This window comes from Gossypium hirsutum, chromosome D12 (genome assembly GCF_007990345.1).
Source record: "Gossypium hirsutum isolate 1008001.06 chromosome D12, Gossypium_hirsutum_v2.1, whole genome shotgun sequence".
NCBI lineage: Eukaryota > Viridiplantae > Streptophyta > Magnoliopsida > Malvales > Malvaceae > Gossypium > Gossypium hirsutum.
In genome coordinates this window covers 31,315,367-31,333,073 of record NC_053448.1, presented here as the reverse complement: position 1 = coordinate 31,333,073, position 17,707 = coordinate 31,315,367, and the positions used below count along the sequence as shown (strand labels likewise).

General features: G+C 32.4%; 1 protein-coding gene across 1 annotated transcript; it reads right to left on the bottom strand.

Annotated features, from left to right (window-relative positions):
* Nucleotides 1-15,702: 15,702 nt before the first annotated feature.
* Nucleotides 15,703-16,471, bottom strand: LOC107942503 (ethylene-responsive transcription factor ERF114). Its single transcript, XM_016876180.2, has one exon. The coding sequence runs from the start codon at nucleotides 16,418-16,420 to the stop codon at nucleotides 15,875-15,877; it is 546 nt and encodes a 181-aa protein (XP_016731669.1). The 5' UTR covers nucleotides 16,421-16,471; the 3' UTR covers nucleotides 15,703-15,874.
* Between the last annotated feature and the right edge of the window lie 1,236 nt (nucleotides 16,472-17,707).

The window sequence follows — 17,707 nt, the reverse complement described above, 5'->3', positions numbered from 1 at the left end:
AATTTACACCCATACTCACGTAGGGATTCGAACATAGGACCTCCAACACATCAACTCCTTACCACTCAAACCAGCAGGCTCATTCTGATACAAGGGTAACGCTTAGATCTAAAATAACAAAATTATCAAATGTGGGACTTGAACCCAAGACCTCATACACACACACCCAGAACACTTAGCCACTGAAGCAGATACACATTTGTGCCAGAATTTACAGAAACAGGAATAAATAAATCAAGGCATTAAATGTGGATATAGCTAAACCTAAATTAACCACATAAGGAAAAAACACATAAGGGAGATAGTGGTGTTTGACGGAATGGTAAACGTAGTCAAAGATCGCATATGAGGACAAACCTTGGGGATTTATTTAGCCAAGACTCTTATAGCTAGAGATCTCTTTGGGAAATATATGGAAGGGAACAAGAATACAAAACATGACTCATCTACTTCACCAGGGAAAATGAGAGACTGTTGATCTAGTGCCCTGAGTGTAGTATTTTTGTTTAAGTACACTTGTAATTTTTTCGAACAGATTGGTTAATAAAACCATTCATGAATTACATTAATACTTTGTATATTGTCCTCATATGGATTTTGCACGCAAAACAAAATGAAAGCAAATGTGGCTAACTGGTTGTCTAATGTTTAACTAATACTAAGTGGTATTACATTGTCAGATCATAATACAGAAAGACAATTTGTATTAGTAAACAAACCTAAACATTTCCTTAGTCTAATTAGAAATGAGCAAAGCAATTGTAACACTAATATGTCATCTATCAAGCCCAATTAAGGAGATGCCTTGTATTGGGCATCGGAGTGGATTACTCCTAAAAAATAGAAACATAGATGTAACTGACTAGACTAATAGTACCTCAGATAGGACCCAAGTGGAATAGATCCTAAATCTATTTTTGGATTTATTCACTTTTGATGTTCATAGTGTAGCATACCTAAATCCTGAGTGGATGGCAGACTATGTATGCGTAACTCATACACTTTGATATAAGTAAAAGCTTGGGTTCATATAGATAATGAACTGAAAGCTAGTGCGTTGGGTGTACGACGTCTATAGTATGTAACACCATTCACAATAGTGAAATTCATAGCCCAAAACATGGGTAAATGATATATTCTCATTGGTATTACATGATTGATGAGAAGTAAACATGGTCACGGGTCGTCTTTCTTTGTGATGGATGACTTGATCACTATTTGACAATGATTGACTTTTCACGAAGGAAGATGCAATGGTTACTATGAGATAAAATAGATTCATATTGGGAGAACGAATTTTATCCCAAAGAGATCAAGAATATCCTATGAAGGTAACACACTAATGACAAGGTCATTTGACGAGAACAGAGTAGTTGCTTTCCTAATGGTATGTCGTTGAGGAGAGCTCAGTCACAATACTATAGTGAAATGACATCGTAACTTAATGATTTTATAATTAATAGGAGAAAATATGAAACTTAATTATAAATCATTTGAGCATCAACTACACATGTTCAATCGGTCCTTCCGCTAGTTCACTGAAACCAAAAATGAAATACGTGTTTGAATAGAAATGGACGGAATGAATAGAAAAAGAGAAATGTGAAACATTCATGAATGATTATGGTTTTCTTAGAAATGTATAAATGGAATCATTTGGAAATTACTTTAGGTTTCCCAAAATGGAAAGGAAAATGGAAATAGAAAATTACAATCCTATTTAAGATTACTTAAAAATGATGGAAGAATAAGTTTATGTTTTTGGATTTTTTTGAAGCCCAAAAATGAAAATAAACTATTCGGTCATAGTGAACATGTTGAGTTGTGAGATATTGAACAAATTTTCTTGAAATTTTATCGAGGATAAAATCGTCAAAATTTTATCGAGTGGTAAAATCGTCAAAATTTTACTAGAGTAAAATTAGGATGAGAAAATTATTTAATATGTAAATATTAAAGTTCATTTTGGAAAATAAAAAAATTGAATTGGATTGGATCACATGACAGAGTACTTGGTTAAAAAGGCCCAAGAAGTACTAGTAATTGGACTCAATATGAGAAAAGCCCAAAACCCCTCATATAACATGAAGAGGGTGGCAACCCTAGTAGAAATACAAGGGTGACTCATCATCCCTCTTTTACTTTAAGTATAATGTTGTTTTTCTATTTAAAATAAGCATCTACAACTCTACAAGGGTTCTACCTTCTCTTCCTATAAATAGATGGCACTGATAGAGCTATTAGCAAAACTTTTGAGAGATTGTTATTCTGTCGAAATATAGAGAGAATTTTCATTTTCACCCCAAAAGGAAAACTTTTTCTAGTTCTATGTTTTGATTCAATTGGTCTGAGCCCACACTCGAAGCAGTTCGTGATCGAGAATAGTGAAGAAGATCATTTGGTTGAAACTCAGAAAAAATCAATGATCCGCTTATCCAAAAACATAGGTATGAATTCATTTAAGGTTTATTGCTATAAATATCACAAATCGAGTCGATTTTCAAAATTTTAATTTTCTGCTATGCAAGAAAACCATTTTCAAACTGAGTTTTTTCCAACAGTATACATGTGCTATGTGTATATGGCAATGATTATAATTGTCTTGCTGATCTTATGCACACCTAAATAAACTATATGGAAAGTGGCTCTATGAGCAAATGTGAAAGCACTTAAGAGTGTAATGAAAGTGATTGTGAATAAGTGATGTTGTTAAGTGAAAGTGCGCAAAAACAATAAGTGAATGTGTACAGAAGTATGTATGTTGGCATTGTGAACTCTTGAAACCATTGGATCCCCATGGCATGCCATAGGATTGTGAATACTCACCACTTATTGATATTGTTTGGGTACTAAGGCTAAAAATAGTATTGGAGAGATAAGGGAATGTGAGCTTAGCTCTATTCATGAAGATAGTGTGGTGTGTTTGGAGAGTGTTTGCTTCATGCTATACTTAAATAAGATAGCTAATGGACTCTATAAGTCTATTGAAGTGTTTGGAGATCCACTTATCCAATGTGTTATGTTATATGCATGTTTCTTGGTCTCAATTATGACAATATATCAATATGAGTGCTATGAGATATGCTTGATAACTTGCCATGATTGATTGAAATAGTATGCTTTCATTTAACTATGGATATTGTGTTTACTTGTGGCAATATTTGAGCACTCATTGAGCTTGAAAAAGCTCAAACTCTCTTATGTAAATTATGAAGAGATATAGTTGAAACAAGGAGGAGAAATGAGCTACCAAGTGATCCAAAGCAAGGTAAATTGTCTTGAATATGTGTTGTGTTTTCTACTTCACTAAGGAAGGCAATGTGAGACCAAAACTGAGGGTTATAGAATTTACTAATTACTGGTTGTAATGGACTTTTTAAGGATTTTTTTAAGGATTTTATATCTAGTTTGTGATTGATTGTTTGATTGGATTTAGTGATTGAATATGCATGACATGATTGTTGAAGATGCATGATGAATGGTATAATATGTCTACTAGTGAAATGTTGTTATATATACTCAAATGGCATGCTAAACATTTGGACAAGTTTTAAATGTCATATTGGTATGAAATGTACCTATTTTTCACTTAGAAATGCATGAGCTACAAATTTGACATGTTAAGTAATTGAATTGTGACTTTACGATTGCATCCTAGTATAGCAATTTACTTGAGATGTCAAAGTATGTTAATGCATGATCTAAAATAGTTAAGCATGATTTATATTATCTATGTATGTTATATGATATGTTAGAATAGTGTAACTGGCATGAAAACACAAAATGGTAGGTGTGTAGTGTTTAAAATTGAAAACTGCAGATATTGGGCTGAAATTGCAACTGTCGCCTCGACATCAGTTGGAAGCCGTCTCGACGTGGAATCGTCATTGTGATGTCCTTTGTCGCATCACCCCGATAAGGGACCCCTTCCAGAGCTTGTCCCGACATGCTGTATCGCGTTGTCTCGACGTGGCTCCTGACTTGTCCAAGGCATATTTTCATAGCTTTACAATTTAGTCCTTACATTTTTGTGATGCAATTGGAGCCCAAAATGTTAACAAAATGCTTTGAAAATTCGCATGAGTGAGTTTTATTTGATTAATTTCATAAATCTATTTTAAATTTTATAAAAATAAATTTCAGAAATTTTGACAACTTTATGATTTAATCTTTAAACCTTCATTTAGAAATTAAAGGAGATTTGCTTGTCGTTTTGAACTGTTTTTTAAAAATATTATCTTAAAATAAATTTTATGATCTGTATGTATAGTAAATTTGGGAATTTATGAATGTTTCGTGTGATGCATGTTAAATGATATATTTACCCTTGATGTAGTTTTGGTCAAAGTAGCGCTACGGAAGCATTATTTTGGGTTTGCATGTTAATTTGAACTAAATGTTTGACATTTAAGCATGAATTTCATGGTGTGATTGGTGGTTTTATGGTGTGTTTGGAGGTCGGTAAGGAGATTCAGATAAATCGCTAATGTGACGTTTAGGATTTGGGTTGGTTCATCCCGACTAGGTTTAGGGCACCACATTTCTACCAATAATCTAAGTCTTTTACAAAATCCTTTATCCTAAAACCTTAATTATCATTTTAAACCCTAAATATTAAATTAAACCTTAAACCCCAAATCTAAATCTAAATCAAAATTAATTAAACCCTAGCCCCCACTACTACCCCTAAATCCCAAATCACACCTTAAAGCTAAAATCATTGAACCCTAACCTCCACTATCATCCTTAAACCCAAAATCAAACTTTAAACCCCCTTTATCATCTCATTTCATCAATACCCAAACAAAAAATGCAGCAACAATCATACCAATACCCCACATTATTCATTCTTTCTTCCTTTCCCTCTCTATTGCTTTTACTTTCCTTAGCAACCCAACTATAACAATTCGTGCACGAGGACTCAACGGATTATCAAACCAAGCAAAGAAGCAGCAATATCTCTGATCACCATAGTTTTGACACCCAAAGAACCCTCTTCCGAGATTATCGTTTGACCAAGATGTCCATAATGTTGCCATAATTCCACAATAGCATATCGAGTTGGCATGTGCTTCATCCATTTTTGTCTTTCTTCTTTGCCTTGAATTCATGATAGAAAGAAAACAAAAAAAAAATTAGGGATTTTACCACTAAGGGTCCTTTTATAAATGGTAAAACATTTTAGTTAAGGTTAAATGAATTTCTTTTAAATTACTTTAATGACCTATAAAAATATACACACAATTGGCATAACAGTTAGCAATACATGGCATCCTAGTCAACTTTCCGTTTAGATTTACTAAATATTTTATTAATTTAAGACTTCTAGTTTAAAATTATTGAACTTGTGGAGTAAATCATGAATTAACATGAAGAACTCAAATTTATAATCACGATATTATGTATGATATGAAAATTTTAATATTCATAAATATAAAAATCATTTTAATTTTTATTAGTTGCTTGTGCATTTTTTTAAAATTATTTATTATGAAATTGATAATTATGTTTTCAATCAATGAACATTATTTTATATAACATTTTTATTAATGATTTTATTTTGATAAAGACTTTTAAAACATATTTAGACTTAATTGTCAACTATCCTATTAAACTTTCATAATCTAGAACTAAGTACTAATTATATTATTAAAGTGTAAAATTTTCCTATCTTTTGTATTAATAGCTTAAATAAAATTTTAATAATATGTATAATTATTCTATTATATAATTATTTACTATCAATTTATTCACAAATTAGTTTGCATACTTGTGTGATGCATGGGTAAAATGTATACTATCAATTTGATAAAATTTTCATAAAAATAATATTATTAAATTATTATATATTTTCAAGAAAATTTTTTCAACTTAAAATAAATTTCATAAAAATATATTATAACTTAATTTTCATTTTTTATGAATTTTCGTTAATGTGAAATAAAAAGGAACCTTAAAAGCAGCGGCGAATCTAGGGGGGCTGGCATGGGCCCCGACCACCCCTAAAATGTAAAATTATTATTTAAGTCCTTAAAATTTTTTAAAAATTTTAAATTAGTAAAGGTAAAATTTTACTTTAGCCCCCCTAAAATTATAAAAAAATCGATTTAATCTTTTAAAAATTATAAAGATATAGACTATAAAAAATTAAAATTTCATTCGACCTCCCTAAAAAATTGTTCTAGCTTCACCTCTGCTTAAAAGCTTAAAATTTAAAGAAAACCTGAAAGTTTAATTTGCTAGCATGAAAAATTATGATTATATAAGCAATTCCAATAAATGAATGAGGTCATTCTTCCATGGTTTAATATCGGCAATGCAATTTAAAAAAGAAGAAGAAGCACTATTTATAAAGTTAAAAAAATCAACCATGTTATAATATATTTTAGGGTAAACTATATAGGTCACTCAATTATTGCTCATTTAATTTTTTTAGTTACCTAATAATTACTTTTTTAATTTGGTCACCCAATTATTATCCATTTTCTTTTTTTGTCATCCAACTATCAATTTTTTTAAATTGGTCACCCTACTAATCGAGATTGTTTTCTTTTGGGGTTTGGCTCTCCTCTATTACTTTTCCATCCATTAATATCCCATGCATGTTTAATCACCATTCACAAGTTGATTTTCCAATTTAATAGATGGGTCCTACATGGGTCTTACACATTTGAATGATGATGATTATTGTATTGAATATTAATGGAAGAAAAAGCAATGGAGTGGATCTTAACTCTTTTTTTTTGTCCATTTTCGTTAAGTGTTGTTAAATCTCGGATAGGAAGGAGACATGGCAATTAAAAAATGATAAAATAAAAAATTTAGCTATAACACTCCATACTCGACCTGATTGCTAGGATCGAGCTATAGGATGTCACACTCGTTGTTGGAGAAACTACAATCAATTACACACAAATTGGATATTTATAGATTTAGATATGAGTATTACACGTGTTTAATGTGATATGTAATCATTTTTGGGTCATATACGAGCTTAGCTCAATATTATCCCAAAGTCGAATAAGGACTAAACTGTAAAGTTTTACCTCTCAATCTCAATACGAAAGCTCAATACAATCTCAATTTTACCGACTTAGACGAATTAATCTGATTTATCTCTCGATCTCACCGGTTAATCCGAGAATAATGAATGGGTGCTCAACAAGATTACCTCTCGGTCTCACTTGCTTCGATATTCCCTTAGGGGCGTGGCTTCCTAAATTTTTAGGTCTATTTGATTTAGTCCAATTTATTACGATTTAGTCTATTATCCAAAAATCAACTTACCCACATCTCTATCAACCAACCCCCTTTTAGGTTTAGCTACTCATGCTAAAAATAAAGAGAACGAACATGGAAATGAAAAGCAAAGAAGTCATTAAAGTAAAGCTTAAAAAAATATAAAAGTTTGGATTTTTATGCATGAAAATATAAAGAACATGAAACTAACAACTTCAACAAGAAAATCTAAAGCAATAAACATAAAATGAACAAACTTTAACTGGTTGAAAGTAAAAGAAACTGAAATACATTAATAATACATTAATCTACAGCTAGAAATGTCTTACAACCAATGTACAGGGATTGAAAGTGTAAATAAACCTAAGTTACAATGATAACTAACTTAAGTAACATTAAGAACGTCAAGAACAAGAAGTAAATGTAGAAAAATAAACTCTAAAACTAATAAGGAAGAAGAAAAAATGAAAACCCAAGAAAAAATGCAGAAAAACTAAGAGAAAACCTAGAGAAAACTAAGCTAATGTGCCTTTCTCCTCCTCAGCCAAATTTGGCTGTTTTAGGTTGAACTCTGATGATTTTTTGTTGCCAAAATTGCTCCTACACAGGCCTTGGGTTATTGGTGGGTCGAGTGGACAAAGACTACCCTTTTTGTCCAATTTTGACCCTCTCATGATGTCGATGTCGTGATACCCAAAAAAAGATATTGCGACACCTCGGGGAGTTTCGAGCCTTGAAGTCTTCTTTGAAGGGTGGATATCATGATACCCAAATTGGATATCGCGATACCACTAAAGGGTGGTCTCTAATCTTTCATATTGTTGGAGGCATTGCGATTTCAAGGTGTGGATATTGCGATACCCTTTCCTTTGGTGCCATTTTCACTCATTTTCAACCTCCAACACATCCCTACACCACTCAACTACATGTTAGGCCCCCCAATGACACTATTGGCCAAATTGGGTCACAAAATGAGTAAAAATGAGACATTTTCACTTATTAACTTAAAATCTAAAAATTACAAAAAAAAACTATGTAAAAGACGCTACTTTGCTTGAGAATAAACTCCTTAAGTATATTAAGAAAGCCTAATTTTCCATATAAGATTATAGCAGATCAACTTCCTACTCTCCTCTTTTGTTCAACAATTTTACTAAATAGCTTACCGATGTTGCTTTGCTAATAGATCATTCCTCAAAGCTTTGGCTTATCTAACATTGGCCTGAATTTGATCAATGGTCCTCTCTTAGGAAGTTATTTCATCATCAAGATGTTGTAGCAAATGATGCTTGAAAGCTAATAAACGCCCATGAGTGCCAAGCTTAGTACAAACTAGAGAAACACTGCTTCTTAAGGTTAAACTTCATCAATAGAAATGATTCCTAGATTGGCCTCTAAATGCTTCCCTCTAGCCACTTGTAAGAAAATTTCAGTTTTGCAAGCTTCTATTCATATTTTTCAGTGGCGTTGACAAGTTAAGAATTATTTTTAAAAATATTTTTAAAAGTAAACTAAAGGAAGGGAAGACATAGGTTGGGGTACACTTTTTTAGCATGCTTGATTATTTCTTGAAAAATAATCTCCCCAAAATCGAACTAAAAAACATCACATATCTTCTTTAGTAGTATTTCCATCTTCTTGGTAATTGTATTACTTTGGCTACTTGGAAACCAATTTCGAGTGTTAATAGCAAAGAGTCCAATAGATGTGGGTTCCAGGGTCGATACTTGTAGCTCAGTTGCCTGAGACTAAGTGAGATAAACTCCATTAGTGATAGTCTTTTGGTCATGAAGTGTAAGGACTCATCCAATTCAAAATCTGTAGAGCAAGGTGTTGGACTGAAATTGTACCACCTACCCTTGACATATGCTTTGTGGAACAATTTGTTGCTTGGTTCAGTTACAGTGTTAAGAAGATTTGCATAGAATTCGAAAACCTCCTTCACATAAGGTTGTATAAAATTAACAAATTATAGAAGGTCATTCTTCTCAAGGATTACATCAATTCCTCTATATCCAAAGCTCCACTCATTAATATTTGGTTCCTTAATAAACTTCTTCTTTACAAATAGTAAATACTTGTTAGTGCAGACAATTAAAAGAAAGGTTTGGTCATTTTTCTTATGAAGGTCTTCTTTTACCTTGGTTTGAGAGCCCACTAGCGTAGTAAATTTCTTCTCTATTGTCTTCTTTGATTTTGGATAATGGGAATGTTTGGCCTCTTGGTGCGAGCCATGCCTCCAAGATATAGTTTCTTTAAAGGAACATCATCATTTAGCTTTGTTTCACCATTTGTATCTTCTTTTAGGGGAAAAGGGGAATAAAAGAGGTTTCCTTTTGTCTCACACTTTTTTCCCTTTGCAGACTTATGAATTTGTTCAATCTCCTTGGTAATCATAGAGCGTGCCTTTCTATGCCCAAGTTGTGCAAAAATAATTTCAGGTACTATAGTCACTCATGTGATCACCACATCTTCCTCCTTAGCCTTAACAAGCACAATAGTTTTCTCAGCATCAACCATAGTGGAAAATTAGTAGTTGTAGGAGTAGGTTCAGAAATATTTGTAATATAATCACCAACTAAAGAAGGGGGACTAGTATCAACCTCTCATTGATCAACATCAACATCAGATACATTGATAGGAACGAATGAGGAATCAAGGTTACTTTGGTGATTGGATGCTTGAATGAGAGACTCATTTCGATCAAAGGGCAATGACTCATACTCAGGAAGTGAAGGGTTGGCTAAAAGATCACTAATCTCAGCAACTGCCTTCACAAAGCTAAAAGTATGCACTTTAATGTTAGGGTTATCGAACCCTTTTTTGCTTTTCCCTTGAACTTTTTATTAATGGTTTCATTAACCTTATTGACCTAATCATCACAAAAAATATGAATGGTTGATTGAACTTCCTTATCAGATGGATTTAAAGCACTATTGCTTGTAGCGGTGTCAACTGGTTGTAGCACTGATGTAACAATAAAAGTCTTTGGTTGGTTTGAAAACTCACTAACTTGTTGCGATTTCTCTTATTCTTCATAGGGAGTAAGATTTACACAAGTCATGGAGTAAAAGAAACAAGATTACCAAAGATCAAGAATGAAACTTAGAAGCAAGAGCTGCTGAAGTAGCAAAAACTTTAATGAAACTAGGTTATTAAAAAATCAGAAGGAAATGGTTGAGTAAAGATACAACTCAAATTAACTATATATACAACAGTTCTCTTGAAGTACCACCCCTATTAAATTTCCCTCTAAGATAAGGAAAAAAAAATCTCCACTAATAAACTTTCCCTCCAAAAATAGCAATTGTGTGTGTAAATGAACCAACAATAAAATTGAGATTTCAAATCACAAAAACAACATCAAATATCAATGTTAAGATGTTTTCTATAATGATTTCTATAACACCCCTAACATGTATATATCATCGGAATAGGGTTACGGAGTATTACTAGAGTTTACAGATCTTAAAATAGACATTTCATATAATTAAGCATTTAAAATAGAAACTGATCAATTTCAATCATAATGTCCCTTATATGAGCCCTCGAGGCCCAAAACATGCATTAGAAACCAGTCAAGACTAAATCGGGAACTCATAGACTTTTTCGCAAAATATAAAAAAGTTTCCAAGGTGCAGAGGACACATGCCCGTGTCGCCAGGCCATGTGGGCATTCGAATTAGGGCACATGGCTGTGTTCCAGCCCGTGTCCAAATTTGGGAGCATTCTTACTTGGGTCACACGGCCAAGCCACACGCCCGTGTGATCAATTTTGAGCATTCTGTTTTGAACTTTTTAAGATGCAGGGGACATACGGCCAAAACACACGCCCATGTGCTAGGCCGTGTGTCACACACGACTGAGACACACGCACGTGTCTCAGCCCGTGTAGATAGAAATAAGCCATTTTCAAGCCACACTTCTCACCCTTTTTAGCTTTAACCTAAACACATCAAATAGCACATTTATATGCCATAACCAAGCAACCAAAACAAGCCAAATACATGTCTTAAACATGTCATATTTCCTCATATCCAATCTTACTAAATTGATCAATAATATATAAACTTATTTGTACTAACTATATCAAATCAAACCATGCCTAATAGTTAACTATCATTTAAACATGCCAAAACACATATTAATTACAAATCATACTAATGGCTAGTTCCAACCATACATTTACATGCCATCATTGGCCAAATTTCGCTTATACATGCCATTATAACCAAAATAAAGTTTTCTATATGTATAGAAGTGAGCCGATGGATAGTGTGAGTGATCTCCGCCAAACTTCTAACCCAACGAGCTTCCGAATTACTATAAAACAGGGGAAAATAAAACAAAGTAACCTTTTAAACTTAGTAAGTTCGTATAATAGGAAATTAACTTACCATTTATTTACATATAAGGTAAGCATACAAAACATATTCCAAACAACTTGGCCAAATGTCTAAACACATATCCTCAACCATCATGTTAGTCATATAATCACATATAATAACCATTGATCATGGATGAATAGGATCATCAAGCAAGTTCCACTTTCAAGTAATAACCAAGTCATGCTTCAAGTATATCATTTCCATGTATTCCATGTATATACAAGTATTAGTTCGTTTCGAACTCACATTTTATCTTACGTTAGAACTTTACCCGTTGAATCATTCAAAATATCAATGGATACACAGGTAGTACACAGAAAATGTACAAAATTGAAATTCGTCAATTCATATTCAGGAGTGCTCATAGGAGCACATAAACGGGAAGCTCTCTCTTTAGCCATATAACGGGAAGCTCATGTGAGCCATGTAACAGAAAGCTCATTCGAGCTGTATAACAAGAAGATCATAAGAGCCATAATTAGGAAGCTCATGAATGAGCCTTTAATCAGGAAGCTCCGAAGAGCCATTATATCGGGACGTTCATAAGAGCTATGGTGTGTCCACAACATATGCAGGATCACAACTAATCGAGATGCTCCGAAGAGCTATTAACGGGAAGCTCGCAAGAACCATATAACTGAAAGCTCGTGAGAGCCAAATATCACGATGCTCATGAGATCTAATAACGAGACACTCTTTCGAGCTGTGGTGTGTCTGCAACACATGCAGGACCACAACTAATTCGGGAACCTTGTATCCATCAAATTTCATATATTTAAACGGGACTGAATATTTGTCGGATATTGTCAGATATGTGATTAATTTCATATACATGGTAATTGTACAAATCACACACACTAATATTCAATTTAAAACATATAAATGTACAATTTAGTTACATGAACTTACCTCAGCAATTGTTTGTGTACGCAAAATCTACTAATCCGATACTTTTTTTCCTCGATCTAACTCCGTATTTGGTCTATCGAATCTATATGGGTAAATTTAGCTCAATTTAATACAATTCATATTCAATTCGATCCAATTCACATCTTATGAAAAATTATCATTTTGCCCCTATACTTTTAGTTAATTACAATTTCGTCCCTAGGCTCGAAAAGTGAAATTCATGCAATTTAATTCTTATTCCAAACCTAGCTGAGCCTTACATGTAATAATAGCAGCCCATATAATTCACAAAATTTAGAATTTTTCCATGAATTTTACATAATTTAGTCCCAAAATCATGATTTCATCAAAATTTCCTTAACAAAAGTTGTTTATCTATCAACAACCTTTCATTTTCTACCATAAAACTTCATAATTCATGCATACTCATCCATGGAAAAACCCTAGTACTTTGTTAACTTTACAAATTAATCCCCGAGATAGCTAGATTAAGTTATTACAATCTCGAAAACATAAAAATCATTAAAAATGGGACTTGAATACTCACCTAATTGAGCCAAAACAAGCTTGTCTATCTTCAAGCTTCAAACTAGGGTTTCCATGTATTTTTTTATTTGGGAAAGATGATAATATATGATATTTTGTCTTATTTTATTACTTATCATCTTTAATTATTTTCACTTTCCAATTTCATCCTTTTCTTTTCTTAATTTTCCATTGATGACTAATCATCCTTATCTACTAACTCTTCTAAATGGTCTATTTGCCATATAAGGACCTCAAAATTTGAATTCCATAGCTATTTGACACCTATAGCTACTAGAACTCAACTTTTGCATTTTATGCAATATGGTCCTTTCCATCTAATTAGACATGTAATCGATAAAATTTCTTAACGAAATTTTTATACGATATTGCTATCATACGGTAAACCATAAAATAATTTTAAAATAAATTTTCTTCTGGACTCGAATTTGTGGTCCCGAAACCACTGCTCTGATTTTACTGAAAACGGACTGTTACAATTTCCAAGTGTTAAACTTGGTATGCTCCCACTAAATTTCTCACTACTTTGAACCTTTTTGAATTTAGGGCCTTTGTAAACAAGTCAAAAAGTTGATCTTTAGTATTTACACACTGCAATTCAATCGTGCCATTCTCCATAAGTTCAAGAATAAATGGTGCCTAATGTTGATGTGCTTAGTCCTCGAGTGCATCACAAGATTCTTTGATATATTCACACTTGAGTTGTCAAAGTAAGTAGTGACCACTAATAGTGCCACTCCAAAATTAGCCATCATAATAATGTAAAAATATAATATTTTATTAAAAATTAAAAATGTATAAAATTACTTTTAAATGTCGAGAATGAATTACATATGGTTGTCTAGGTTCAAATGTATCTAGATAAATATTTTTCCCATGTTCATTCCTTATGTGTAAAAATTACAATTTTTTTATAATTTTTATAATTATTATATATTCTATATATATTTTTAAAAATTATTGCCATGTGTTAAAAGTTGGGGTTGCCACGTGTCACCATGTTATTGGTCGTCCATGTTATGTCAATGTATTTTAAGTCTATGATGGAATTGAAGTTTAGTACCAGTTAGGTCTTAAAATTTTATCTACCATTTAAGTACAAATGGCCTAGTTCTAGTTCATGAGCAAAAGATATATTAATCCTAATAAAAATTTATAAACATAATAACTTATTTGGCCTTCCAACTTTATATATAAAAAAAGTCATTTTAATCATCCATTTTTTTTAGCCCTTAAACTTGCGTTGTTTGTCAAATCACCCCCAAAAAAATAGAAAAGTTAGCATTTGTTAACTTTACTGACATGGCATACAAATGATTTTCCATGTGAATACCATATTAACAATTAATTATTTTTTAAAAATTTAAAAAAATTATAAAACATATAAAGAAATATTTTTTTAATATTTAAAAATTAATTAATTATTAATATGGAGTACATATGGCAATCCATGTGTATGCCATATCAGTAAAGTTAACAAATATTAACTTTTTTTTATCTATTTTGAGATAATTTGACAAATAATACATATTCAAAAACTAAAAGAGACAATATATTAAATGGACGACTAAAATGACTCCTTTCATAAAATGGGAGGGATAATTAAATTATGGGTAAACTACACCCATAGTCACTTTTGTTTACCTTAGGTTACATTTCAGTCACTTATGTTTGAAATGTTACGTTTTAGTCATTTACGTTATTGTGTTGTAACATTTTAGTCACTGAGCCGTTAATTGTCGTTAATGGTGTAATGGTAAGCTAACGTGGCACGTTAAATTATCATTTCAAACAAAAACTTTAGGTTAAATCATACAATTGGTCCCCATAATTTTTCGTTTTGAGCAATTTAATTCTTTTATGTTCTTTTAACTTTCTTTCTTTCTTTTCTTTATTTTCCATTCTCTTCTGCTTCTCCCTCTATTTTCCTACCTTATTTATTTCTTTTAACATACCAGGAAGTCGAATTGGTAGTGAAGAAAGAAGCATGGTATGGGTTTATGGGTTTTGGTTATAGGCAAATGATGGCAGTCGACTTCCTACTTTTTTTTTCACTGCCAATTCGACTTCCTAATATGTTAAAAGAAATGGGAAAGATATGAAAACAGAGGGAGAAACAAAAGAGAATGGAAAAAAGAGGAAAGTTTAAAGAACATAAAAGAAAAAAAATTAAATTACTTAAAACGAAAAAAATATGGGGATCAATTGTATAATTTAACCTAAAATTTTGTTTGAAATGATTATTTAATATGCCACGTCAGCTTACTGTTACACCATTAACGACGATTAATGGCTCAGTGACTAAAATGTTACAACATGATAACGTAAATGACTAAAACGTAACATTTCAAACATAAGTGACTAAAACGTAACCTAAGGTAAACAAAAATGACTATGGGTGTAGTTTACCTATAAATTATTATGTAAAAGCTTTTAATTGAATATAATTCGTAATTTGAAAAGTACAATTGGATACCTAACATTTGAAAGCTCAGCAAGCAAATCCCACCCACCTTTAAACGTGGCATTCTTGCAAGTTACCGTCCCACTTGTTCAAGAAACAATACATTTTATTCGAAGAAATCTAGAACATGTGTGAATTACCAAACAAATAGGAATATGTTTTGAACCTTTGACTATTGCACGACTTAGTAAGGAAAAAAAAGAGCTTAAAACGTAGCAGCATCTCTCGAAAATAATCTCTCTAATACAAGATGAGAAAGGAAACGGCAAACAAACATTGGTATATGGTAATTAATTAAATCCAGCAAGCAGCTAGCTGTGGATTCACATTATGAATCCACCATCATTAGCTCTCTAAACTCTTCCTCTGAAAATATTTTCCATCCATTTTCATTGTCATTACTACTCTCTCCTTCTTCTCCACTCTGCTTCTCTTCTTCCTCTTGCATTTCGTAATCCGATAATGGGAAATTGATCTTGGCTTTATCTCCTCGGAATCTAATAGCGGCCCTGTCATAAGCCCTGGCGGCAGCTTCCGCCGTGTCAAACGTCCCTAGCCAAACCCGAGCCGCCCGTTTCGGGTCTCGGATCTCCGCAGCCCTTTTCCCCCATGGCCTTTGCCGTACTCCCCTGTAACGCTTCCTGTTTGTTGTCGTTGGCAGTGGGACCCTGGCTGGTTGGATTGGCGGGAAAAGGCTGTTGAAACAAAACCCATTGGTTGACGTGGCAGGTTGGCCTCCGTTGATTACGTGCAACTGGGTGGACACCATGATCTCATACTCCTGCTCCCGGGTCAAAGTTAAGGCTCTTGATTGGTTTCTGTTGTAATTATCCATGACGTAAAGGGTGTTCTCGGAATCGAATTGTACCCACATTTGTATTCCTGTTTGCTTCTCTCAGCCAGCCAAGAGAAGGGGAAGCAAAGCGAGGCTTATATATAATAATATATGAGATGACAGCTGTGAGTATATCACACGCAGGATTGAGGCACCAGAAACTGAGACACATTTAGTACAGCAATGACACCTGGATCAATGAGCTTATCGCTTGCGTCATCTTCTTCACACCACGCGGCTTGGAGAGAACAAAGCGTGGTGGCTCAGCTTGAGCTTGACAGCGCAGCATCGCCTGTTACATGATGCAAAATCTACCTTCTCAAATTCTGGAATGAATAAGACGTATTTCAGAAATGTAGTGGAATTCAAATTGAACAATTAAGGCCATCCACTCCAAACAACAATTACCTTTCAATTCATGAAGTAAGTCAAAAGCTTTTGGATCAGTAATGCGGTGATAAGTTAATTATATTGTTAAAAACCCTACTAATTTTAAATGTCACCATAACCGACTATACAATTAAATTAAAAATAAAATTTAGCTACTCATCATTTTAAGTAAAGACCGAAATATTATTGAAAAACTAGAAAAGAATAATAGTTGACAAGTTTTCTAGCTAAATGCTCAACTTTTCCCCTCATACACATGAGTTTCATCCTAACTCCCTCTCCGTAATGATAGAGAGAAAATTAATAAATAAAACCCCAAAAAACCTAATATAATAAATATCCATCAAGGAAAATCCTAAGTGATTAAATACAAAACAACTATTAATTTTCAATTTATCCTTATACATAAATATGCAAAAATAAATTTGAATATAAAATATTGATTCATCCGACAAAACTTCTTATTATGCAAAAATAATATTTTTTATACCAAAAATTAATTTCTCATGCTAGAACATAATTTTGAAAACATACTAAAAATTTTAAGGGGTATTTCAAAAACTATGAGGGAATACCCAAAATTATGATGGAATACCAAAAGTCACGAGGAATTACGAGAATTAAGAAGTACTAAAAATTATAAGGGAATATAAAAAATTACAACGGAATAAAAAAAAACTTTTTAGTATGAAAATGTAATATTTTTTATTTCAAAAATTTATTTTTTATGTCAAAAGATAATTTTAGAAACATAACAAAAATTCTAAAGTTATACCAAAAAAATACGGGGGAGTATAAAAAATTATGAGGAATAACAAAATTTCTTATTATGCAAAAATAATATTTTATACTAAAATTTATGGATTACAAAAATTCTAAGAAAGTATAAAAAGTACGAGGAATTGCAAAAAAAAAAATGATGAGATTACCAATAAT